This window comes from Gallinula chloropus (genome assembly GCF_964237585.1).
Source record: "Gallinula chloropus genome assembly, chromosome: 4".
NCBI lineage: Eukaryota > Metazoa > Chordata > Aves > Gruiformes > Rallidae > Gallinula > Gallinula chloropus.
Window position 1 is genome coordinate 2,977,090 of NC_140088.1, and position 27,444 is coordinate 3,004,533.

Below are 27,444 nucleotides of genomic sequence, written 5' to 3' on the forward strand. Positions count from 1 at the left end.
TTCCCCGAAAGCCTGCTGGCACTCATCTGCTAGAGGGTCTAACAAAAGTGATTATCACCAACCATACAAATACTGCTTTGATCTTTTGGACATCACACCTGTAACAAAAATAACACTATTCCCATCAGTTACCGTGTCAGCTCAAGTAGCAAAAGGAAGTGCAGTTACAGCTATAAAATTCCCATCTTGTTATGGCCCAGAGATGTCCCGTGGTAGAATCTCAGCTTTTTTGTTTGCTTACTTGTTTTGGTAAAAGCCAAGGAAGTACTATACATTGAAAACTGTTACAAGAGTATTTACACAGTCAGATACTCAAAAGAGGTAAACTGAACTGTTTTACTCTTCCTTTTTCACTTGCCAACTATGGGCCCCAGGATATGATTTGCAGAAGTACTGAGCATTCACAGCTGCGACAACAGGAGCTATCCTTAAAAATAGGAAATACCATTCTGTACTAAAACAATTCTCAAAAACAATTTAATAATTATAATAATTTTGGCCAAAGCCGTGGAAACTCTTAACTTTAAATTCCAATCCCTAACAACCTCCAAGACATCTCTGTGTGTTGGTGGTGACAGCAGAGACTGTCAGCAGATGAGGACTTGGCTCAGTATAGTAATAATGAGCTTATAACCTTGTAAGCATCAATATGTAATAATACTAAAGCATTACTCAGCCTATAATGTCATATTAATAATTTACAAACAAGAGCAAACTTTGCTCCAAACATCAGACTCTCCACAGAGAGATAAACTATCCTGCAACAACAGATAGCAGCATTGTGTCAATATGCAAAAAGCGTGGATGTCCACGGTGCTCTGTGATGCCTCAAAAGAATGACTTTGCCTCATGCTCCTGAGTCAATAATGATGGCAACAGCACAGTAGGTATAAGACTGAACCACAGTGTTGAATCAATAATCACTATGCTGGGTCACGGCCCTGCATCAATCCAAGACAGTTCTGCATTATGATGTTGCAACAACTTGCATGGTACTAGAAGGTCACCTTGCATCAGTTCAGGGGTAGTATGCCATGACATAGTATGAATATAGAGAAGTACTTCCTGTGACAGCAAATGAGCATAGGGGGTTGCTACATTTTGATGTGGCCATCACAGAGTCATCATGCATGATATTAATGTTGATAAGTGAGGACTCATGTCACGAGGCCACTTAGTTTTCTCCTGGCAGGACAAATCCAGGTGAGTGCAAGTCTTAACTAGGCAAACTGTTGCTAAACCCAGAAGTGGCACCCCTTTACCCAAGACTGTATTTCCACATTTTCACTCCAACCTACATGGAGAGCGGGTACTTTGTTCTTGTACACTTTTTATCTGCTCAGCCATTTGACTGAATATGATTGACCTCACAGCAACCCGTGGAGAGTAACAAGATTCAAAAGGAAACCACTGTGACAGGGAAATGGCCCAATTATGCTGAGCCTAGCTTTTTCGCTGGCAAAACAGATCCAGAGCGTAACACATCAAGCCACAGAAGGAAGCAGACACCCAGTGATTGCTGTCGAAGGAGGAGAACAAAAAGATGGCAATTATTTTAATCATCTTCCAAGAGGTGGCAATAATGTTTCTTATAATTGCAAAGAGAAGCAGAAATGTCAATAGTTCCAACGAGCCTTTCTTTCTGAATGGAGCCTGAATCAGCTCTTCATTTAGGCTATTGAAGCATCAACTATTTCCCATTAAACTCTACTTGGGTCAGTCTGCTTTGGTCACACTCAGCTTACATTGAAGTTGAGAGCGATAATTACCATAAATTCATATTTTTCATAATTTCCTAGTGTGAATTTGTTTCAATTCATTGACAGTATTTCCCCATGTATGTTTCCTTATACGTCCCTGTTATTTCTACAGTCATAATTGTTGTTGAAGTAGGTGTCTCTGAACGCCATTCCATGGGATTTTATCTTTAAACAGAACAGGGATTTGTTTATACCAATAAAATATAACAACAGGGTTGTTTTAAAACAAATACAGAAACAGCCCAGTAAGACAAAATGACAGATGGCACAGCAATTACTAGTTCTTTTGTCCTCATTTTCAATGGCACCTAGTGAGCAACAACCCCAGTTGGCAGTAGACCTTGTACTGCTTTGCCTCTACTCTCTGTGTAGCCTTGAGAGGAATAGGGGTCTTCTCTAAAAATCTCACAGTTTGAAACTGGCATGGAAGCTACTCATATGTGTTTTGAGGAACACTCAGCAAAAGAATAAACTATAAGAGTGAGGAAGAACATAACTCCATGCGCTACGCTGCCTCAGGCTGGACACAGGGAGCTTCACTGAAAGACTTAGTGCAGAAGTGCTCCAAGCCCCTCTCACATCACACACAAGGCTCTTCCATAAAGGATTCCAGGAGGAGTAAACACCCTCCCTTCTATTATTTTCAGCTACTAGGGCATTTCAGGTACACCAATCCAAAGAGTTGATATAATACAAGTGTATGTAATGAAGTTGGCACGAGAGTGAATTTTAACGAGAGCTTGTCTCAGTCTCCCAGCTATGTGTGTAACCTGTTCTGGTGTTCCCAGCACATCACCTCATATTTCATATTGACAGTTCAGCGTGTCCCACCCTGAGTGCTTGACCTGAAAATGTAGACATGTTTCAGATGAAACAGAAGGTTAATTACAAAGGCTGAATCCATTAATGAAGGCTATCAATTACTAACCAGTTGGTCCACTACTCTCTTTTCCCATATCCAAAAGTATTTATAAGACAGTGGCAGGTTTTTAGGGTTGATGTCATCTCTTAGCAGCTGTGCTACTCTGGCTGTATGTTTAGACTGCACAAGCAAAGTAGGAAGACATGAAACATTTCCTGCCTCCAAAACCTTCCTGACCACTGCACTGCAACAGGCTCCAGTCTTACATATGAGTCACTGACTGATGTTGGTAATGAAGCACTGAACCATGAGGCACAGAAGGATTTTATGTAGGGTTTGCATTTTTTAATAAAGTTACAGCAACACCTGATAAATTTTAAAGTAAATATATCAGCCAAAGTAATATATGCATCCTAAGACATAAAGGACCTGCCAGGTGTTTGCCACAGACAGGTATTTTTTAATAATCATAGACAACTTTGAAAGATGTCAGAATATTAGCAGGGAAAATTATCTTCAGAAAAGGAAAGCAGAGCTCCTAATAATTGTTCTCACACATGTGAAATTTATTTCCCTTACAAAATAAATCCCTCATTGAAGAAAAATGTTTAATTACCAGGTATTAATAGAAACATGCCCTTTTCAGCAATTTGTATTAAGATTTTGTTACCACGTTAAAAATGAAAGCCTACTCAGTTGTGAAATCATCCCTTACACGAAGTAGTAACGTCCTCATGAGTTGCTGTAGAGTAAGGGAAAGAGGCTTGGAAAACACAACATAGAATCTATCCTGAGAGGACACAATGATTTTTCATTGCTGCTAGATGCATGGTATCTTTCAGTGGCCATTTTTCACAAGTTTGAGATGCTTTTTATCTTATTTTGGTTATTGTTTGCATCACCACAGATCAAAACTTCACATGCATGATTATAAGTTTTTATGTGCTGTAGAAGCCTTTTCCCAATAAACCAGTATACTCTCTTGTCATGAATTGGCAAAAGGGCATCTTCCTCCCCCCAGCTCCAGGCATTATTAAAAAAACCCAAAACCCCTAAGCCTTCCTGATCAAAAACCCCTATTGAATGGGTATTATTAACCTTTCTACCTCAGAAAAAATTGTGATACTTTTTGCATCAGAAATCTAGAGAATTTCTTTAATAATACTCTTCATGCTTGAATCTTCAGATTATATCCTCAGGAGACAAGTTTCCCTGAGGTAATTCCACTGCTTGATTATTCAGCCTGGCCTATAGACCACTGTCCAAAGCAAAAGCTTAGGGAAATTTTACAGAAGACATGCAACCATCACATAAAGCTTGTATCCTTTTTTTTATCCCACATTCCTCTTTGAATAAGTTGTTGCTTGAATATACTTTTTCTGCTGACATTTGGCACCATTTTACACCGTTAAATCCTCTTCTTACCAAGTTTCAGGAAAGCTTAGACATTTTTAGTTATTAACTTGTACTTCCTTGGTGAATCATTGAGAAATTCCCACTGGTTTGAGTTGGAAAGGACCTCAAAGATAATCTAGTTCCAATCCAATCTTCGTGGCCCTCCTCTGGACTCACTCTAACAACTCCATGTCCTTCTTGTACCAGAGACCCCAGAGCTGGATGCAGTACTCCAGGTGGAGTCTCAGTTTGCTCCCCTTCAATAATGCCATGTGTCATGTCAATGAGTTCCCAATGTCTGAAGGAGTCCCCAGCACTCCAAATGTGGGGACAGAAACTGACAATATGTTTGCACACACAATTCTAGAAAGAGTACATTATGTACAGAAGCATCAGCTGAAATGATATGGTATGCTGGTTTTATCCATGCTTAGGTAATTCTGTCAGTCAAACACAAAGGACAAAAGTAACAGAGAAATCCAGCAACAAAAACTACCAAGGTTGTTAGTGAGACATTATCATTACAAACCTTCAGACCTAATATTGATCTCAGGGAAAACTCTCAAAAGAGTAGTCTGTTTCTATCAAGAATAATCAAAGCACTTGCAGAAAAGTCAGACAACAGAGTTGTTTATATTAGTACAATAAAGCACCATTTTGCCTTCAAACAGTAGCCCTTCCATGCTTTGAAAATTAATTCCAGGTCCTGTGAGGGTTTCTAGATTCTTTAAAACCACCTAAATGTGTGTAGTTATACTCCATGGCTTTGTCTAAATTTGCCAAAAATCTAAGAGTGAGTTTGCTGTTCATCCTTATAACTGCACATTTCCAACCACAGCATCCATGCTCCATTAACAAACAGCTCTGACATGGGAAAGGAGGCGGGATACACAGATCATAAGGAGCAGCACAATCCCAGTCAGCATGAGATGAAGTGATGAACCTTTGAAGAGTAGAATTTATTTTCTTTAAGGCAGACATCTCTAGCTACCTTGACCTATTTCCATCCTTATTTAAAAAACAGCACTTTTAGATTCAAAGCACTCTTTAGTGTCAAATTTAGCCATGTCACATGTGGCAGGCTCAGGATGAGCAACAAAGGAGTTTTACCCTCCCTGTTTGCACAAAACTGTACTGCTAATGCTTGGTGGTGGCTGGGACCAGTCAAACTCCTACTCAGTTGCTTACTCACTCGGCTTTCTAGTTTTTCCTCTTCAGGTGTGAGAAGGCTCATGGGTCAAGATAAAGACAGGGAGATCACTTATCAATTACTATTGCAGCCAAAACAGACCCAGTTCGCAGAGATTAATTTATTACCAGTTTATATATAATTATTTCTGTACTGATTTGGTTAGTGGAAAACAAAAAGAGAAATATTAAAACGTAAAGGGAAACATCACCCCCTATCTCAATCTCAACTTCACTCCTTCACTGCAGACTCCTCTCCTCCTTGCTATCACTGCAAGTTACTCTCAGTCCCCTCAGTGAGGCAACAAATGTGCAAGAGGTGGAGGAAGGAGGGTGTTATGGTCAGTATACAGCAGTTTCTCTCTGCTGCTCCTTCCTTCTTACAGTTTTTCTCTGCTCCAGCATGGGCTTTCCACAGGCCATTTCCTTAGGGAATACCCATCTGCTCCAGTATGGGGTCTTCCACAGGTTGCAGTGGATTTCTGCTCTGCCATGGAACACCTCTTCTCCTCTTACATTGGCATCATCTCTGCTGTTTATCACTGTTCTCTCTCAGTTAAGTGTTATGTAAGATAATTTAGTAAGCGCATACTCGTTAATTTTCTTCACCAATGGGAAGCAGGAACCTGCCAGACATGCAGTATGTATTGTATTATGTACTGTTGTGAATAAGGTGCCTTGGTTGAGCCTGTAAACCTTTGAAATAGCTAATCCATAGGTAAACGGGGGAGGGATTTTGGACAGGAATATGGTATAAAAATGCTACAAACTCTGACCAGAAGGGTGACTGCTTTGCTGGGTCACCCGCTCTTGCAAGAACGTATGATAAATTACTGCTTCACTGTGTCTACCCAGAGCCCTTTCTTAGGACCACTGGGATTTCTAACAGCTGACATCTGTGTGCAGAGGCATCGAGCTGGCTCCACACAGCCAGCAAAGCTCAGAACCGAACACACAGCACAAAAGACACCCAATGTAGCTTATAAAGACACAACTTGGGTCTACAACAAAGTAGCGCTGCTTACTGGGTGCTGCAGCTGAGTGAATGGATCCCGAGCGTAGCTGCAGAAACAGTGAAACCTGCCTGGGGCTGCAACTTGTGGGGTTGTATGTTTGAATTTGCATTAGCTCTGGGATCTCTTCACCATGTCCCATTGCTCTGCACAGCCAGCCCAGAAGAGCTGGGGGTGGGGGGAGGGAAGGGGGGTGTTGAGAGTGAAAGTTGCTGACACAAAGCACCGGCAATACATTTGTCTGTCAATGCTGCAGACAGATAAATACCAAAAACAGGAGAGGACTTGAAGAACATTACTAGCACAAAACAAATAGAGGTTCAACCGACATATCTGAACACATCTGGATTGGAAAATAGGTTCAAATTTAAAATCGTAGGATAAAAAATATTTTACAACAGTCTTTCAGGAGAAACAGCAGAAGCAGAAAACCAGTAGGGATGAGGTAGATCTGATACAGCCAGAGAAAGCTTCCCTACCAGGGAAGGGGACTGGACTTGATGACCTAGGTAGTCCACTCCCCGTTCTGTGTTCCTAAATGAAGATACAATCAGTAACCTGAAATACTCATCCATTTGTGAAGCTCCAAAACTAACCAATGATTTTTCCCATCAAAAAGCAAGCACGTCTGTTAGGAAACAAATTCTCATCAGAACATAAATCAGTGAGGATTTTTAAACTGGTTTCAAGGAAAAGTGCTCTCACATGTAAGACTGTGCACTAGATGCCTTTTTCCTACAGACTCCAATCAAAATGCAGTTAATCTAATTTTTAAAATAAAAGGTAATTAACAGTAATATATTCCTTCTACAATGCTTAAACTGGGCTCCCAACAAGTTACTATTTAAAGAAATATGAGAAAACCACAACCTCCTCCCCTTCTCCACAGAAACAGGATAAAAGGCCAGTGCAAGGGCAGAACAGTAAGAACTATGGATCTGCATTAAAAGAAACAGAGAAGACTCTAACATGTAAAGACCTAAGTTTTTCAAAGTAATAAATACAAGAAAATTATCCAGTCTCACAACCAGACAGAATCAGTACAGTTAGATTTTAACACATCACAAGGAAATCCTTTCCGTGTAACTGAACAATGGACTAAATTCCTATTGTAAAACTCTCCCAAAACTGCAAAGGTGCAAAATCAAGCCTTAGAATGACTGAATGCAATAGCTTTGTCAAATTTATCTGCAAAAAGGTGCTGACAGCCACACACTCCCTGGGATATTGGATGCTGCAGAGTGTAAGCTTACATGCTCAATGTGATCAGATTTCCATCTTCAAATTACTCCCCCTGCCCAACTCTTTACTAGATTGATATGACACCAACCAAAGGGAACCCCTACACCTCCTTCATACCCCCCTAGCTACGTAGCCTAAACACCCTTCAGCAAGTCCCAAACTTTTTCTGTGTGTTGCCTGGCTCATTACACAAGCAAATCCAGGGACTACTATTGAAAAGCTGCATTAACCTTTCAGACATTCATGAACTCCAATGGACAACGTTGCAGTATGTGTTGCCCAACTGCATTATACCAAAAGATCATTGCCTGTTGAGGGGCTAATTCCCGTCAATATATTTGGGATACAATATACCATCTACAGAAGGATAATCTGCAGGTAACAAGCCTATTGTAAGAATTGTTTCAGCAATGCACCCAAAGACACAGACCAGATTCTTTCCCCTTTAAACAAGTGTGCAATGCCTGAAAAGTTAAAGGATCTCATTCCTGTCATTAGTTGAAATAGCATGCTAGAATCATGACATAGTTCCCTATAGAACTGATTCATTTCACCCTCTCTTTAAGGCTGAACAGTATCATACTAGAGGGTTTTACATGACCCAAAACCTGAAATCTTGTATGTGGTACTGGCTTTCAGGTGAGATTGTGTAAAAATAATAGAATAAGAGAGACATAATAAGACAGCAAAGGAAGCCTGAGTCAGTATAAGATACTTTTCTTTGTCATGCTTGATGATTTCTATTACCCAGCTTCCAGAAATGACACTCCTGACATCAGTAATTGACAGGAATAAAGAATAAGCTAAAACAGGGGCTGTGTGCACTGAAAGTAAATTTGGGCAGTCAGAGCTAGTAATATACTTGGTTATCAGGTACAGGCAAAAACATGCTCGACTGATGCTTTACACTGGCCCAAATTATTCCAGTTATATGAGGCAGTCAGTCTCTCTCTGTAGGCTGCAAATTGCTTAAACAAAGAACCAGGAATTTAAATGTAGCAGAAAAAAAGATATGCCAAGATATTTAAGGGAGTTTTCACACTACTTAAGCTTTACTTCAACCTGGTTTCAGACTGTGTGCTAGCAGTCTCCCCAATCCCAGTTACTGTACAGAAGGAAATGGAAGAGGAAAATGCCTGTATCAGGTATTTAACATAAAAGGCTTTCAAACCAGCAGGAAGCCTTCCATCTAATCATGCTTTATGTAACAAAAGGTTAACTAACAGGAGAGACTTTTTAGCAAAAACTTCAGCTCTGATCCCAACACACAAGCTAAGCAAGTTCAGGCCCCATCAGCACAGAAATGGAGAGGAAAAAGACAAGCAGCAGCAACAAAACCACCACACACCACCTGCTGCTGCCAAATCGCTCCTGGGATGTCGTGGGCAATAGCAGATGTTGGCTACAGCAACTTTCCAAGGACACTACCCTGCCCCAGCTGTTGCTATTGAACCACTCTCAGGATGGAGAGGGAAACACAGTGAAACCTTCCAGCCTAAGAAAAGATGAACATTCAGAGCCAGTCACAGCTCCAATTCTGAGGCAACAGCTTTAGTTACATCATTTCATCTCTAAGGCCTCAATTTTCTCATTCTATACAGATGTTGATGTGTACCTTTCAAAAAGAGATGGTGATATTTTGTGATTGCATAGCTGTTTTAAAGTTAAATGCATCTGTATGTTTTAGGCTTTAGATTAACTGTTAAACAATGGTTCTGAATAAGAACTGTGCCCCTTCCTTGAAAACTTAAAGTGGGGGAAACTCACAAGAACTTGGATGTTGGAGTTCTGGCCACACTCTAGTTCTGTGCTCTTTCTTCTCAGAATTGTCTCTGTGGTGTCCTGGTTGAACAGGAAAAGGTAGCATTGCCTTTCATTGCCCATGTAAAGCTGTGCAGGGCTAGTCTTTTTTGTTCCCTAAACCAGCTGATCAGCATTTCAGAGTCAGCTGCATATCAGTGATCAAAGTGTCTTTTCTCTAAACTGAGTTTTGAAATCTGCTCCGTTGAAAGTCACAGAACAAACAATGTTGCACACTGTTCAGATTAGATCACGTTTATCTTTTACTAGCAAGACTCAGTAAGAACAAGTTCCAGTTTAACATGTTCTTCCTAGAAGCTTAATCCAGAAACAATTAATTTTGCTGTAGATGATGTAGTACCAAACAGTTGTTAACCTTTGATGAGAAGGTTACATCAGATACCAAGCTGGGGTAAATTAAACTGACAATTGCCCTTGTTTAATTGCTTTTGAGTAGTACTCAGTATGTCTGGATATGCAGTGAGTTATTATCATACCCTGCTGCTATCCATTAACACAAAGATCAAGAATTTTATTTTACTTTTTTCATGCAACCATAGAGAAGGTGATAAGGGCTTTAATTACAAACAGATTTAATTTAGGCTCTATTAGTGCAATTTATCCAAGCATACAGAAGAAAGATGGGGTGGTCTGAACAAGCTTGTAAGTTTGGTGCATCCTGTAAAGGACAAAAATGTGTATTGCCCATTGTTAAAGTCTGCAAATACAAATAACTTTAGTACCCTTTCAGAATAAGCACTAAAAGCCTCACACTTGTCTTCTTCAGGTCTTGTTAATTTTAGGGAAAGAACTCCTCTGGAGACTGATCTGGTTTGCTTCTTTGACCCAGCCAGAAAAAGCAGCCCACACTACTTCACTCCCTTGCGTTCAGTATTTAGAAGAAAAACATTAAGCAGCAAACTATAAGTTTTCTCAGCATCAAAAAGTGTCCCAATATCTCCTCATTTACTCACTCCCTGACAAGACCATAGAACAAAACGTGGAATTCTCAATTATTAGTTGTGAAATCCTCAGAGGAAATACTGCAAGCCAGTAAAAGCAATTCAGCTCGAGTTTTACTGAAATGATGATATATAATATGGCCCTAGATGACATACTCTACATAAACATTATAGTCACAGGAGAGACCAAAATAAATATTGAGCAAAACACAGTATACAGTGTACAAGAGCAAGCAATAACTTAACATTTATTGCTGTATGAGGTGTTTGGATAGATACTGCTGGATGCTCAGATTTGATATTTAACACCTAAAAGCAATTCATAGAACCAAAACAGATCCTAAGACAAAACTTGACAAATTAAACAAGTTTCAAGCTTCAGACTGTATTTTTCAAACAGAGAATGTATATTTAGGGATGACTCTCACATAAGAAAGCCCATTACGATTTCTGCTTCTAATTAGGAGCATATTTTTTTATATCTGTGCTTAGACTGACTTTGCTATATGTACAACACTAAAATGGGGTGTGTATTCTGAGAAAAAGCTGTTAGTTCTGTCCACTATACCAAACCACAATCTTAGTTGAAGTCTGTTTCCTTGATGACACAGTAAAGCTCTCTCTTTAGGTAGTGTATTTAGTTACTCCTATCTTTAAGCCAGGTTTCACAAAATTACTGTTAACTTCCCATTGATTCTTCCTCTACCTCCTCCAATTCTTAATTTTCACTCTCTGTTGTCCAGCTGAACTCAGCTGTTCTGCAGAGCCAAAGAACCAAGATTATTTTTGTAGCTCTAATCAGGCTAACTTGTGCTCCAACCAGCAATTTTACCCCTCATGCTAACACTGCCCTACCAGCTCTTTCTTCCCTATCTCCATTCAGCTCCACAACCTTCAATAACAACAGTGAGAGCACGAGGATCTATGCACAAACTGTCACTGAGCGAGGAGTTAATGAATCCCTGTATCAAAGAAATGAGCTTACATGCTGCCTGAATGGAGCTAGGGATCTAAAATCCATCATCTTTAGCCACAGGAGATCACCACTATTTCCCACACCGTTGCATTCAGCTACATACACTCATTCATACACCTGGTACAGTCACTGGCAAAGACACTGATGCTCAAAAGCTCACTGAGAGAACTTGATGGGGAATAATGCCAAATCGTGGCAGCCATAAACAGGTATGCTGGGCTGAGAAGCTCCTTAACCTTAGAATCTCTTTAGAATTCCAGACACAGATACAGACTGGGAGAAGAGCTTCTTGAGAGTAGCCCTGCTGAGAAGGACTTGGGGATTGTGGTGGATGAGAAGCTTGACATGAGCCAGCAGTGGCTCTGGCAGCTCGCAAGGCCAATGGGATCCTGGGCTCCATCAGGAGAGGGGTGGCAGCAGGGACAGGGAGGGGATTGTCCCTCTCTGCTCTGCCCTCGTGAGGCCCCATCTGGAGTCCTGTGGCCAGAGCTGGGGCCCCAATACAAGAAAGATGTGGAACTGTTGGAGAGGGGTCAGAGGAGCCACAAGGATGATCAGAGGGCTGGAGCAGCTCCCCTACAAAGAGTGGCTGAGGGAGCTGGGCTTGTTCAGCCTGGAGAAGAGAAGGCTGCGGGGGGACCTCATTGCAGCCTTCCAGTCCCTGAAGGGAGCTTATAGGCAGGAGGGGATTCGACTTTTTAACAGAGCAGATAATGGCAGGACAAGGGGGAATGGATTAAAGCTACAGGAGGGAAGGTTTAGATTAGATCTTAGGGGGAAGTATTTTACAGAAAGAGTGGTGAGGGGCTGGAACAGGCTGCCCAGAGAAGTAGTAGATCCCCCGTCCCTGGAGGTGTTCAAGGCCAGGTTGGATGGGGCCCTGGGCAGCCTTGTGTAGCTCCAGGCCTGGAGGTTGGTGTCCCTGCCTGTGGCAGGGGGGTTGGAGCTCTGTGATCCTTGGGGTCCCTTCCAACCCATGACAGTCTATGATTCTATGAACCTTCAAAGGTTTAGTCTCAACTTCACCTCTCTTTCTACAGACACTCATTCTCAAGAGCTAATAGGAAAACAACATATAGAAAAAAAGATGGACTATTCCTATGCCTAACGTGAACTAGTCTAAACACATTAAAAATGGATTTTAACCCCTTTTGAAAAATAGAACCAGAAGTAACAATAACATGCTGTAAAACTGGTTTGAAAACTCAACGTTCATTTGCTTCAAATTCATTTTCTTTTACTAATTCTTCTGTGCTCTAGGGAACAATAAATGCAGCGTGCATGAACACATGGGACTTTGTAGATGTAAAGAGTTTAGGAAAGGACTGAGGGTACTTTGGGACAGGATCCTGAAGCATTTAAATAGAATGCTTCTGTTAATTATTTTTTTAAAAACAGAATCAGGATCTCTGGCAAATTTACACCAGCTGACAACACAGCCACTGATATGCATACCTCAGATTTGAGACTCACTCAAGATACAGCCTCTCTTAGGCAAAGTAAAGATGCTGGAGTCTGATACATTTGCCATGGGGTTCTAATTCTGTAAACCTGACCTAACTGCCAAGCAGTTATCTTATGCTCCATCTTTTGTGTGGATGATCTGCCTATAGTAGCCTCTTTGTACATTAAGTATTTTAGAAGTAGTCTGTCAGGAACAGAGGACCTCTTCCAGGTGAAGAAAATGTGTGATAGACTGACCCTCACTAAGCACACACTCAGCTGGTCATTCACTTCTCCCCAGCGAGATAGGGGAGAAAATCACCAAGCCAAAAGTGACAAAATTTGTGGGTTGAGATAAAGACCATTTAAAAAGTAAAGCAGAGCCTTACTACATCCCATCAGCAGGCTGTTAATCTGCTTCAATGTTGATTAACACAGATGAACTTAAATCATCTTCTTGTGATCAACAACAGAAATGTAGTGCAATTAAGATGCAAGCCTGAGCTGAAGATGACAGCCAGACTAAGCAAAAAGGAAGATATGACTTTCAATTTACATTCATTAATATAAATAATTGCAGAAAGGTGGTAAACACTTGTGTTGTGTCTGTGATGATGCTCAAAACTCATTTGCAGTGAAACAAAATCATAGAGCACCCTGATTTGGAAGGGATCCATAAGGAACATCAAGTCCAACTCCTGGCTCCACACAGGGACAAACAGGTCAGAGCATGGGACTGAGAGCATCACCCAGATGCTTCTTGAACTCAGCCAAGCTCAGTGCTGTGACCCCTTCCCTGGGGAGCCTGTTCCACTGCCCAACCACCCTCTCAGTAAAGCACATCTTCCTAATACCCAACCTAAACCTCCCCAGTTGCAGTTTCATACCATTCCCTCAGGTTCTATCACTGGTCACCTTTACTCCCCGTTGTCAGGAAGCCGTAGACTGTGACTCCCCTCAGCCTCCTCTTCTCCAGTCTGAACAAACCAACTGTTTAATGTTTTTAAAGGAGTCTCCTAGGTTACCCTTTGTTCCTAGGGGACAGTGTAGGGTCTTGCATCTAGGGAAGAACAACCCCAAGTACAACTATAGGTTGTGGACTGGCTTGTTGGAGAGCAGCATAGGTGAGAGGGACCTGGGGGTCCTTCCTGGTGGACAGCAGGAAGACCATGAGCCTGCAATGTGCCCTTGTGGCTAAGAAGGCCAATGGCATCCCGGGCTGTATTAGAAGGTATGTGGGTAGTAGTAGGTCAAGAGAGATCCTTCTCCCCCTTTCCTCCGCCCCAGTGAGACCACACCTGGAATATTGTGCCCAGTTCTGGGCCCCTCAGCTCAAGAAGGACAAAGAACTCCTTGAAAGAGTCCAGCACAGGGCCACCAAGATGATTAAGGGAGTGGAACATCTTCCTTATGAGGAGAGGCTGAGGGAGCTGGGACTCTTCAGCTTGGTTTGGAGGAGACTGAGGGGTGACCTCATTAATGTTTATAAATATGTAAAGGGTGAGAGTCCGGAGGATGGAGCCAGGTTCTTCTCAGTGATGGCCAGCGATAGGACAAGGGGCAATGGGTGCAAGCTGGAGCTCCATGTGAATACAAGGAGAAACATTTTCACTGTGAGGGTGACAGAGCACTGGAACAGAGAGGTCGTGGAGTCTTCTTCTCTGGAGACATTCTAAACCCACCCACCTGGATGTCTTCCTGTGTGATTTAATCTAGGTGATCCTGCTCTGGCAGGGGCTTGGACTAGATGATCTTTTGAGGTCCCTTCCCACTCCTAATGTTTTGTGATACTACCACCCCAATCCTCATGGTGCCAGCACTCTGACCCACAGAGCTAACCTTGAGAGTAGAGGTTCTGCTGGGGAAACAGGATACTTTTTAAGGTGCTGCAGTGTATGTGTGGGCAGACAGACTCTGGGAAGACTTTCCTTTTTTTTAATATACACTTACTGCTTAAGAATAAGAAGTTTCTACATCAAATCCTATACCCTTCATTTGCAGACTGGTGCTAAGTGATGGATCTCCATTAGCTAGGGTCTAGTTTAGCAAAACTACTCCCAAAACCACCAACAGTTTTGCCCCCAAACCTCGAGGTTATTTTTTTACAACCAATTCACCAACTGGACCAGTCTCACACCTCCATTCTGAACAGCCAGAGGCAAGATGACAGTTTACAACACACATAAAAATGAAAAAGTGCACAACACAGCAGCAGTGCATGTGGATAGGTGATTTCCCATAGTCATCACAAGAACGACAACCATCATCACCTGCAGTTGTCTTCCTCTTCCCCATTTGATGTCTATGAAGATTTGTGGATGCTGTAAATCCAGATACAGGTGTAGCAGTACAATGAACATATAGAAACATTCAACCACAACTCATACATGTGGACTTTTAAGCATCCACTTGGAAGGCAATTTTCTGGTACAGGTTCAGACCTGGTGACTGAATGACTTGTCAGAATAAAAAAATCTCCTAAGGAGGGATTTGATGCTATAACACTCTCATTCCATGTGCTACAGTCTGTTCACACAAACACTCTGTGCCTCACACAGGGCATTGATCTGGATGGTAGGCCATCCATTTTCACAGGGCTGCCAGTTTATATTCCATTGTAAATCAGGAGAGAAAACAGTCTCAGAAGCTGTAATTTTTTGTCATAAAAACAGACGCCTCAGTCAATAAATTTCCAGGCTATCTGAAAGACTCATAATTAAAAAATGAATCCAAACAGAACAACTGTAAATTAAACAAACACGTAGCTTGCCAATAAGGTATATTTAAAAAAAAAAGAAAACCCAACAAAAAAATGTAAATTTTACAAGAGGAGATTATGATGAACACTATAGGACATACCTGATATTCAAAGAATAGGTGAACTATTAAAAACTCTCCTTAGCAGAGCACAAATCACTTTTGCTACCTTAAAATAGCATCCTATCTTGATAAACCATCACATATACTATGACTTCCAGATTAAATTTTAGTTTAGTGATGGGCATCAAAGAAAAACGATCAGCTGGTGGCTTTTGTCACCTGTTACCACCAACAGAACACTGAGGGAAGTGAGAGGAGGTCAGAAGCCAACAAATTGCATTCAAAATAAAGTCTGTGACTGGAATATCCAGAAAGGCCCCAGAAGAGGCCTCCCCAGTATTAATCCATGAAAATCCCTATCACTTTCATGATCATTAAATATAATTGCATTATACATTATGCATAAATTACATTAACACTGGTCTTCCCTGTTCTAATATCTATTTGTTCTTTCTCATATAGTTTGCTTGATGCTTTAAATATTTGCGTTGTTAAAACTTTATTTAATTATCAATTTAATCTGCTTTCATGGCTCTGATCTACAAATTTATGCCTTCCATATTTCTATTATAATATGATCCATGCTGTCTTGTTTCTCTTGACACTTGCAAATGGCCTAATGGAAGGACAAGGTTTTTAAGAAAGGAAGACGGTCTTTGAACATGACAACACAAAGCATGATAGATTTCAGCCCATTATGAAAGATCTTGGTCTCATGGAAAGCTTGCATGCATTTGGCTAAGAGGTCCTATATAATCTTGCATTTTAAGTGGCATTTGATGATGTACCTTTTATTTCAGATTTCAATTTTTTCCAAAATAATCCTGATGTAAGCTCACTTCTGTCCTTTTGAATCAGAAGCCAGAGATAAGAGAGTCTTACAGACATTCAAGAAGCCAGTAACACTTTAAAAGTTCCTCTTCAACTTTTCTATTGCATATAACAGCATGAGTCTCAGGCTACATTCTTTATTTGAACATTTAGGTAGAGCCAGTGATATGTATGATGAACAGTAATACCATACCTACAACAGCTCAGCAGCATACCTTTGCTCCTCATAAATGACTGGCAAATCCTCCTAATCCATCCTGACCACAAAAGAACAAGAGAAATTAAAGCTGAACTAGTTCTATATTTGCTGCTAGGGAACATCTTCAGGGATGAAATTGTCCAAACAACACAGGAAGCAGTCAACAGAACTTTCAGCATTAATATCAACCATAATTAGCAGCTTTGATTTAGACACCTGAAATAATCAGAAACTAGCATCATGCCTTTCAGAATATTTTTAACAAAACTATGTTTGGAGGAAGCAGAAAAAATGTCATTCCTCTCCAAAACTGACTGAAAATGTCCCTTTTTTTTTAAATAAATGCTTAAACTGTTTGAATTTGCTTCACTTGTTTTAATCTGTCCAGTAGAATTGGTTATAATGTTAAAAAAAATTGCTCTAAAAAGTTGAGTTGGATTCATTTTGAAGTGTAGAGTTAATAATATTCAAGAACATGTGTGGTGGTCTAGGCCTGGCTGGAGGCCAGACACCCAGCAAAGTTGGTCTATCACTCCCCTTTGTAGTTGGACAGGGGAGAGAATATATATATTGAGAGGCTGAGGAGTCAAGATAAGGACGGGGAGAGATCATCCTGTCATCAACCACATGGGCAAACCAGACTCAACACAGAGTGAAGGAAAGAAAACTCTCTAATTTATGACACTGCACTGCACACAGGGAAACCAGAGTTGGGTAATGAGAAGCACAACCAGATCCTAAAGCACCTTCCCCCACCTGTCCATTCTTAGCTGACTTCCCTTTAGTCATGATCTTGCTCCCTTCTTCCCCCTCATTGTGGCACGGAGGGGCAGGGACTGGGGAAATGGGGTTCTCTGTCACTTCTTCATGAGCTGTTTTCCTCTTCCAGCTCTTAAAACACCTCTACCTCCCTCCCCCCCCTCCCCCCCAACCCCTCCCTTCTTAGCAGGCTTAAGACCCTCACTTATTCACATTAGGTCTGTTTTGGCCCCTGGTGTTTCTCCTCTTTACTTATATCTTCAACTTTTCCACAAAACATCAACAACATTCCTGCAAATGGCACAATCCCCTTCTGCTATGAATTAATGCACAAAACATTGGAAGTAACTTGAGCATCGAGTGATATGACCAGCTTTACCTCCAGTAAGCTCCCTGGCTACTTTGCTTGCAAAGGAAAACAAAGTAAACAACCTCCCCTCCAAAAGCATCACATAAAATAACAAACTTCAAGTTTCCAGTTCAATTGTTCTCATTTTCTCAAACAATTCAACTCTCCCTAAATCCACCTTCACTCATGTTTCTCTGTATTATTTGCTCTAGGAAAAAAGTCTATTTGGTTCTTGCAAATCCACACAGTGCTAACATCAAATTCATGTTCTTTTGAATTATCCCACAACAGCAAGCAACAGTTTTATCAGCTTGAGGATCTGTTCAGTTCTCACAGAGCTTTCTCAGTGAGGAAAAAACCCCAACACAATTCTACCACTTCATTTCATTCTTTGCCTTCTGAGAACAGTAACACACTCCACCATAAATTTAAGTGTATTCAAGGCTGTGCATATGTCCCAGCAGATTAACACTGTTGGAAAACATTTCTACAGTTTTTTAATAAATCCTACCACCATTGAATCTCAAGGCTTTGTTTTATATTTTCCCTGCCCCTCCACCACACTTTCTGGCACCGAGACTTGGTTCCTTGTGTATCCCGTTCGGTAATTGTACAAAACCCTGCAGAACTACCTAAGGCTTAAGATACAGAAAGCATAGGCTATCACATGTGCTATTTTAGAGTAATACTTTTCTTCAGATGCATATTCAGTTACCAGAAACAACCCAGGTCTGGCGCAGACATGGGCCCATCTCTACTCACTATGTGCAGCTGCAGAAAGTCACCAAGCCCAGGGGCACTGTCAATCCGAACGAGGATGCCATCCTTCACTGTGGTGCTGAAGCCCACAGCAAGACGGTCTGTCCTCGTGCTTGGTCTGTCATTAGCTGGCCAGGTGTACAAGATGAGACCTCCACTCTTCCCAAATATATATGTGGCACCAGCTGCAAAACACAAAACCAAGGGAAAAAGTGTTAGTTACCCACTTTGTTTATTTGCCAGCTCTAGTAATAACACTATGCAATGCAAGTGGAAGAACATAAGCAAGCATATGCTTTCATTAAAGGGGTGAAATTAATGCTTCCTGCTGGCCAGGCTACTGATAGCACCCAGTGAAAGTTGCAGGAAAATTGAGTACATGGTGGAAATACGTATTTCCACGCTCAACGAGGTAACAGAAGATGACAACAAACACTAAAATCCTTCTATTTTATGATAGATGACATTATGAGCCATCTTTGATATTGGAATTGTTTCCATATGTGTTTAAAACACCACTTCATGTGTGTCTTATGATTGCTCTGTCCAATGTATTCCTTCTAAAACACTGCAACTCCTTTGCAGAGCAATAGCCCTGGATTACTAGACACTTTTTCTGATGGCAGGAGATATGAAGGTGAACCAGCTTTTTGTCAGACAAAACCTGTATGTTCCTTCACCATCAGCCTTGCACCATTAGGCTCAGTAATAAGCAATGTAACTTCCATCTCAAGGCAAGTTCCTACACACACTGCAGCAAGAACACTACAAACAAGTAAGCTTCCTCTTAAAATATAAATCACTCAAGAAATTTCTTTATACAACCTGAAGAAGTACCTTTTATTAATTCCTAAATAAAGACAAGCAGCATTTAAGATAAAAGTAAGTGAAGAGCTTATCAAGAATGAACAATTTCATTAGTGGTGATATCCCCGACGATGCCAGATAAACACTGCTGGGGTGGGAGAACAAGAAGCCACACTGGTTTCATAAGCATGGGATTCAATGTTACATGGAAATTCAAGGGGAATATTTGGCAGCTCTCCTTGAGACTGGACTTGTCTTCAGCTGAAAACTATTCACACATAGTGGGAGATTATCCTTTTCTCAACACTTCCCGAGGCTTCTGGGTATCTAGTCCACGTATTTCCAGCACCACTTGTCTTCACAGCGAGCATGAGAATTTGTTCCTTGACCTTTTTCCAAAGGACATCACCAAACCTCTGCAAAGCTGAACACTGTCCTTTGGTTTAAATACATCCCCAACTAAGAGGTTAGAGATATAGTTGGAGACGACTGGTTAGTGAAATACCCGTGTCTTCCCCCCAGTGCACAGGTATATCAACAGCCTGCTTTAAACTACATTACAGATATCCCTCTTTAGTTTATCAGTTTGTTCTAAGAGTTCTGTGTATTTGCATTACAGACCAGACAAGTCATAGCAACGTTAAGTTAAAAAAAAAACAAAGTTAAGTTTACTCACTGTTGATGGCTTCATATATTAAAACACATTTTACGAAACTATTTTCACTTGACTTTCAAAGTTCTCCTCCTTTTCTTTGTACTGGTTATTAGACCTTTCACCACTTCCCCCCCCCCCCCAAATTATGAACAAAATAGTCACTCCAGTCTAAAAGCCCAAGGTGAAGACCAGTAAATAAAAGTGGAAGAGGATGAGTAACAAGGGTCACTACCACATCACGACCCTATAAAAAGCCAAAACACCTTTGCACACCCCTCCTGCCAAACCCAAAACCACAACACCAACACACTTGTCTTAAATGCTTCTACTTGACTGCAGCAACTATGAATATACAGAGTCTGAAAATCCAAGAGAATGGAACAAGATAAACAGTAGAATTACAACCCAGGACATCAGGAAAGAGATGTCAGCTTCAGAACTTGACAAGGCTTGAACAATTCTATCTGGTTGACCTTGCGTTAAGCTGGTCTAAATGAGCTGGTTGGACTTGTTTATCCCCAGAGGTCCCTTCCAATCTTAAATTACTATCCTTTCCTTGTGGTGTTGCAGAGAATTCTAGACTAATTACATGAAGAACTAGGTTAAAACCCCACAAATCTATGAGGTAAAACTCTCTTCAGCTTGAGATCTCCTCATGGCACCTAAGCTTTGTTACAGACCTCTTTATTACATGAAAGCACATATTTTTTTCCAAGACACATTCTATTCAAGACTGACAATGGATAATAGTCTGTTAACGAGCAGCCACTTGATATTTAGTTTCTCCTCATTGTTCAAGGTTTAGTTATGTACCTCCTTTAATAAATAGAACACCAACTGTGCCTTGAAAACAGAAAAATCTGAGGGACTGATTAATTCCATTATTTTTATTGTTAGTGTTTCACCACTTCAACTATATAACATTAATTTCAACCTACACTGTGAGAAAAAGAAGAAAACTAGAACAAGGTGGTCTCTTCCAAACCAATGTATTCTATAATTCATTCTGTAATTCTATACAAAAATATGAGCATACAAAATTATTTCCCTGCCAACTGTGAGATACCCCACTTCTCACAGTGCCCTGGGCCAGATTTACTGTACCAATATGCTAGAACAAATGGGAACAGAGTACGTTCAGCTACTCTACTGGGGTGCTGTGTACAGAATCTGGTCAGCATTGGGAGCTCAGAGAAGCTAAGAAATATATGGTGAAGGCACACTCCCTAAGGATTTCAGCTACTAGGACACCACTACATGTTCAGCATGCATAAAGCTTATAAAATCATAAACTTAGAGCTTGGCAGAGTGGCAGTTGACTTCTCCCAGAAATGACATAACTTGCAACTATAATTTATAACTTTGGTGTTTAGACATTTAAACACTGGAGAGATGGATATGTTGCAACACACATGACAATGCTATTATTTAAAGTCTGCATATATAGCTAAGGCAAATTATGTATTTGCTAGCCATATTCATGGACAGAGCTGTTAGATTATTCCATTTCAGTCAAAACAAAATAGTTTGAGGCAAACACTCCTTGTGGAAAATTCCTAACAGAAAAGTTATAAGCAATGTTAGAAGCTGCAGCAAATAAAGCCTCCTACTGAGCTGTGCTAAGAAACATCTAAAGTTGGCTTCACCATCTATAATTTTAAATCAGTTATCACTTCTTCCTCATCATTGCCCAACTTCAAAAACCTATCTTAAGGAAGAGTATCCTTCAATCAACATTGTACAAGTGTAGCAGCTATATCCAGTCTAAAACTAATCCTGTAAAGCAGTAGCAAACAAGTCTGTCACGTCTGTGTAAGATATAACTTCTTTTGTGCCTTAGGGATCCTGTGAATCTCCCTGCATTAAATATTCCACTGCAAATTTTCTATTTGCATCTAGTAAGCCATCAGCAGCCTGTTTTGCCTCTGCTGCAGCACAACACACACTCATCACCCCATGACCAGGCAAACACAAACTTTGGCAGGTATTATAACAATGTTTATACATTTAAGGGTTAACTTCAGCCACTGTGTACGGGGGTACGAGCTTAAACTACTACAAATGATACAGTTCAGATATTTACAGTTCAAAAGTATCTTAAAGATTAAAATTATGAGGAATCCAGGCAAACTTAAAAGCTACAATAATAACTTGAGTTAACACCAAAACTTACGGCCAAGGTCCTGCACATCTCACTTCACGGTTTTTATTTACAATTCATGTAAACTTTAACTACTGATTCAGGCTCTGAGGGAGAAGGGAGGAAAAAAAGCAGCCACAAACAATGAAACAAATGTTTAGGGAATGTTCCTTTCCTTCTCCATGCTCAGGTGTGGTTGGTTGGCCAGCTCTAGTCCATGTTCCTAGTTTCCTCTCCCTCCAAGCTGCAGCAAGACAACTGGCCAAAGACGAGGTGGGGGTCAGCACACAAAGGTTTCCTCCCACTATTCCTTGATTCTTTCTTACTTTCTGTGCTCCAGCATAGCGTATCTATGAGCTGCAACCCCTCAGAAGTGTTCATGGCTCCTGTGTGGGTCTCCCACAGGCCCCAGTCCCCTCAAGGGTGTCCCTGCTGTTGTGCGGGTCCCTCCCCTGACCCCAGTCCCTCAGGGACGTACTTGCTCTGACAGAGGCTACTCACAGGCTTAGATCTCTGCCCTGAGCTGCAGTCCCCTCAGAGGCAAGTTTCATTCAACACCCAGTGCATCCAGCATGTCCCCAGCAACATCCCCTTTCACATGCTTCTCCCTTAACCTTCTTCCACATCTTCCTTCCCTCAGTGTTCTCCCACACATCTCCTCCCTTCATGCATCCTCTATGAGCCTGTCCACACACTCTCCTGTGTCTCCTACTCCCAGTAGCTACTGCTCTTTCTTAAATGTATCCAAGCAGGAGCACCATGTGCTCCTCTGACAGGTTGAAGTTGTGGCGTGTGGTGGGATATTTTCATCCAGGTCAGAACTGGATGTGACCACACAGGGCAGTTCACAGCCTCCTCCCACACTGGGTTCTTTGCAGCTCCAATCCTCTCACGGCCCAATAGAAAATAAATATCCTGATTGTAGAAGCAATTCACCAAAGTACATGAGGTATGTGACCTCACATACACTGTGCACTTCCAAAAGGAATTTCTTAGGAGTAAAAAAGATTGAAGGATTGGCAAATGAATATTTTGAGGACAAAGAAATACAAGCACCCACAAGTATTAAGAACAACAGTTGTGAAAACAGATGAAATTTTTACATAGTATTGCAATGTGCTATCAAGTAGCACGAATGATTAAACTAACTTGAAATCACTTGAACTGGGTCAACTCCAGTTGTGCTGGAACATCCATATTGTCTAAAGATGACCTAACAGGTCGGGTGTTTTTCTTTTTTAATTACTACAAGTGTTGTCTACTAAATTCACTGAATACAGCATTTCTGCCTCACTGTTGCATTACATGTTTGGTGACACTTCCAGCTGACGATATCAAACAAATTAAGAATGGAAGAGAAAAAAAAAATCAAGAGAGAAGCAAGTTGACTGAATTTAAGACTCACAAATGGGTTTAGGACTAAAACAAGGAAATTAACAGCACTAATACCAAGTAGTGCACCAACCCTATTCCTTCTGTCCCTCCATATTTACCAAGGTCCACTCTTGACAGCAACTATTCTTCCTTCTCCAGTTATAAGCTGTCAAACAGTGGCCCTTAATCTCAAACTTCAACTACATTGTGATCCTAATCTTTATTTTACTCCTTTTCCTATCTCACTTCCCATCACATCACATAAAAGTTCTTAGACAAAAGTAAGAATCTGAGCTCAGGAGACAAAAAAACCAAGGTAGACATTGACACATTCCCTGCCTTCAGGTACATACACCAGTGTTCTTACAGTATGTGGAATGATCTGCAATATCAGGATATCCTAGGGACACCTTTGATTTACTGTCACTCAACCACATGCATCAGGAAATGGAAGGCTAGACAAAACTGAGGATCATCAATCAGAATGAAAACTTCTTACTCCTCCTTCTCCTTAAGGCCCTTCTCTGACACTTGCACATTTCTGCCTGAGATGCTGCATTTCCAGCACCCTGAATTTAGAAGGTCTAATACAAACACCCACCTGCTGAGAACAAAAAAATAAACAGGGGGGGAGAGGGTGAGGAGGGAGATGAAAATGGTTACAGGAGACGGAATCATCATAATTTGTCTTGCTTGACTACTCCATCACAGTATCCTTCCTAGGAAAAGATACAAAGACAAACCTGACACAACTGCTGAAGCATCCTTTTATTTATCAAGAGCTTTAAATTGCCCAGGAACGAAGAAAACTTAAACCCCTGAAAAATGCAAAGCTTCCAGTCTAATCCTCAAAAAGCAAGCTTCTGTGCTTAAAAGGAGTTTTCATGAACTGGTTCTTTTTACTTTCAGTAAAAGAGCTTGCTCTCCTCTTGACAAACCCTTTGAGACCCAGATTGAACACCATATTCATCTCATATCTCAAAAAGTAGAGATGGTTCGACATGAAATGGGTATTCCTTCCCTGCTTTTTGCACAGAGGGTCCTTTGTGTTTTGAAAGGAGGAGTTAGAAAATCTGCAGTGCTTACACAAAAGGGAAGTAGCAATTCGGATCACGCCTGCTTTCTGTGTTTGTCTTTTTTAATGACAGCAAATTAATACGAGTCACTTTCCTCCCAGTATGTGTGCATCAGCCAACAATCGGATCAGACAGTATGCTACTTCTTATTAGTTACACTGCATTAAAAGGATTGGAAGAGGAAAAGGGGGAGAGCAAGGGAGTGTTCCAAGAACTACTAGAAGGTCCAAGACAGTTTATGCTTGCACTAGAGATTTCCCTAAATCTGGGATACAGGGAAGAGAGTTTTTTTCACAAATCTGAACTTGCTAAGAGGCATGTTGGGGATGTTTATCATCTAAAAAGGAATTTAGGGATTAGTTGCTGACTAAAACGGACCCGAGATGACTATAGGCATCCCAACTTGAACATAACAGATGACAACTACAAAAATATTCCAGCAATATCTTCATTTACTCTATAACAACATAATCTGTTAGACAAGGATCCGGATAGCTCATCATCATGTCCCCAGCACTGATCCTACAGGGACACATAGGGAAAACTGAGTAGAGCAACCCTATTTCCTTAAAGTATATACCCAGACTGTGCATTTTTTCAGCAATTAACTCCATTTCATGTGGTTTGTTTATACAGTAATCCCAACGAGATCTCAAGTACTTATCCCATCTCTCCATCTAGGTTTTGCATTCACAATGACAACTTACAAACCTTTAGCAAAGACTCGCATGAATCCAACACTGATGTAGCAAGATGAACACTAGCCAGCTTTGGACCCATCAGCAAAGGCAGCTTACAGCAACCTATACTCTATTAACTGAGCCATATCCTACTAATAGATTGATTATTCCCCTTTACTCAGCATTTATTAGACTGCATCTGGAATAATGCATCCAGTTTTGGGTAACCCAGTACAAGACAGGCAGTGCAACACTGGAGGGAGTTCAGTGAAGGGCCACAAAGATGGGTGGCTGAAGAGCCTGCCTTGTGAGGAGACACCAAAGGATTTGGGCTTGTTCAGCCTGAAGACAGGGAAACTTCAAGGAGACCTAAGGGCAGTCTCACAGCACCTGAAAGGAGGTTACTGAAGACAAAGGAAGGCTCTTCATAGTGGTGCACAGCTGGCAAGGAGGAAGCAACAGGCACAATTTGAAGTGTGAGAAGCTGACTTGCTAGGAGGAAAAAGCTTTCTCTTCACAAGGACAGACAGGCAGTCAAACAGGTAGCCCAAGGAGATTTTGGAGAGTCTGTGTGTGGAGGTTTTCAAGATCTTACTGCATAAAACCCCAAGCAACTCGATCTGACCTCACAGCTGAGCCTGCTCTGAGTAGGGGTTTGAACTAGAGGCTTTCAGAGGTCTCCTCCAGCCCAAGTGATTCTATTGTGTGAAGAAACACTTTTTCATACTTGCTCCTGCTAAATAGAGTACGTATTTCATAGTTCTCATACTGGAAGGCATAGTAATCCATCCCTATAGCTATCTGTCCTCTCAGTGTCAAGCCTGCCTTGCAGACTTTTATCATACAACCACCCTTACGTCATCACGAGACCGGTTGTGTTACCAAGTCCATCCCTCACATCTTTAGGCAGCCAGATGACAATCTGGAAAAGGTCCACAAGGGTTTGATTCATTTATTTATTTATTGTAACTGTTTTTTTAAACACATAGCAGGAAATGGAAAACATACTATTAGAAAAAAACCCACCACACAAAAACCCCACAACCGAACACCACAGTATAACAAACATAAAACTTTCATTACAGGAAGACAAAAGGCTTAAGATGAAGTTTCAGAAGAAGCTACAAACAAGACAACTGAAATATGATATTTACTGGGTGGAGGTGTCCAGAAAACCATGCCCATTTACTGTGACCCTTGCAGGACGTGGCTACCAGGGTCAAAGTTAATTCCCATCTGGAAAGAGACTTCATTAGGTACAACCATGACTAAGTTCAGTGAAGGTAGAAGGAAGTTTTTCTTAGTCACATTTTACTGCCAAACAGGAGCTGGAATCTGGATGCATTTTCTTATTTCTTGTTGTTTCCCAATAAAAGAGTACACAGCAAGGATGTCCTTGGAGAAGCCCAGAAGGCAGAATGCCAGAGGAGCTGAATGCAGAGACTACTGTTAACAGTGAGAAGCACAGCAGGATTCATAGCTCATTTGGGGCTGGGAGGAAGAATAGGGATGTTAGCTCACTACGGTTTTACAGAGTCTGAACGGTAACAAAGTGGCCTAGATACAGCTCAGGATGGATGGAAGCCAAACTGCTACTATTGATCTCAGCCCATTCAGCTCCCCCTTCAAAGAATCTTTCTAGTCTTGAGCCTTAAACTACAGCTTATTCCATTAAAACAAATAAAGATATCAGGGAAAAAAACCCAAAACAAACCACCAAACCAATCAAAGACAACCGCTGTTCTCTCAGTTTTGTTTAATCACTTCAAGTTGCAGCAGCGTAAGATCTTGTGTGGCTACAGACTACAAAGATTTGTTTTAAATTTAGGCAATCCTTCATTCTTCCTTACATACCTTTTCACATTTCCTTAGTCTTGGTTATTAAAATAGAAAATAGTTATCATTTACAGTCTGCGCTGCAGGAGATCAAACCCAAGGTTTCAGGCTTGAATGTCACAAAGAATTGGGCCAGAAATATTGGTTACTGATTATTCTGGAGCCCCAGAATGTAAGAATTTTACCAAATTTCACACTATTAAATCAGCATCAGAATTGGAAATAGGAAGCAGGAGACATCTAACCTTTTCCTGGCCATTGGTGTGGGTTTATGAAAGGCAGGTACTGCCTAACCTGACCTCCTTCTGTGAATCAGTGACACACTCAGCGGATGAGGGACAGGTTGTGGATGTTGTAAACGCCTTTGACACTGTTTTCCCACAGCATTCTTCCTGGAGAAAATGGCTGCTCATGGCTCGGACAGGTGTTCTCTTCACTGGGTAAAAAACTGGCTGGATAGTCAGGCCTGAAGAACTGTGATGAATGGAGTTAAACCCAGTTGGCAGGAAGTCACCAGG

The 27,444-nt window shown here is 41.1% G+C and overlaps 1 protein-coding gene across 6 annotated transcripts in view; it reads right to left on the reverse strand.

Annotated features, from left to right (window-relative positions):
- NRXN3 (neurexin 3) overlaps positions 1–27,444 on the reverse strand; it is a gene marked incomplete at its 5' end in the record, with an annotated part of 932,122 nt that overhangs the window by 227,421 nt on the left and 677,257 nt on the right. For all 6 annotated transcript variants that reach the window (XM_084263764.1, XM_084263765.1, XM_084263766.1 and 3 more), the window contains one exon: positions 18,362–18,543. In XM_084263764.1, coding sequence (XP_084119890.1) covers positions 18,362–18,543 — 182 coding nt within the window. The remainder of the gene's footprint in view (positions 1–18,361; positions 18,544–27,444) is intronic.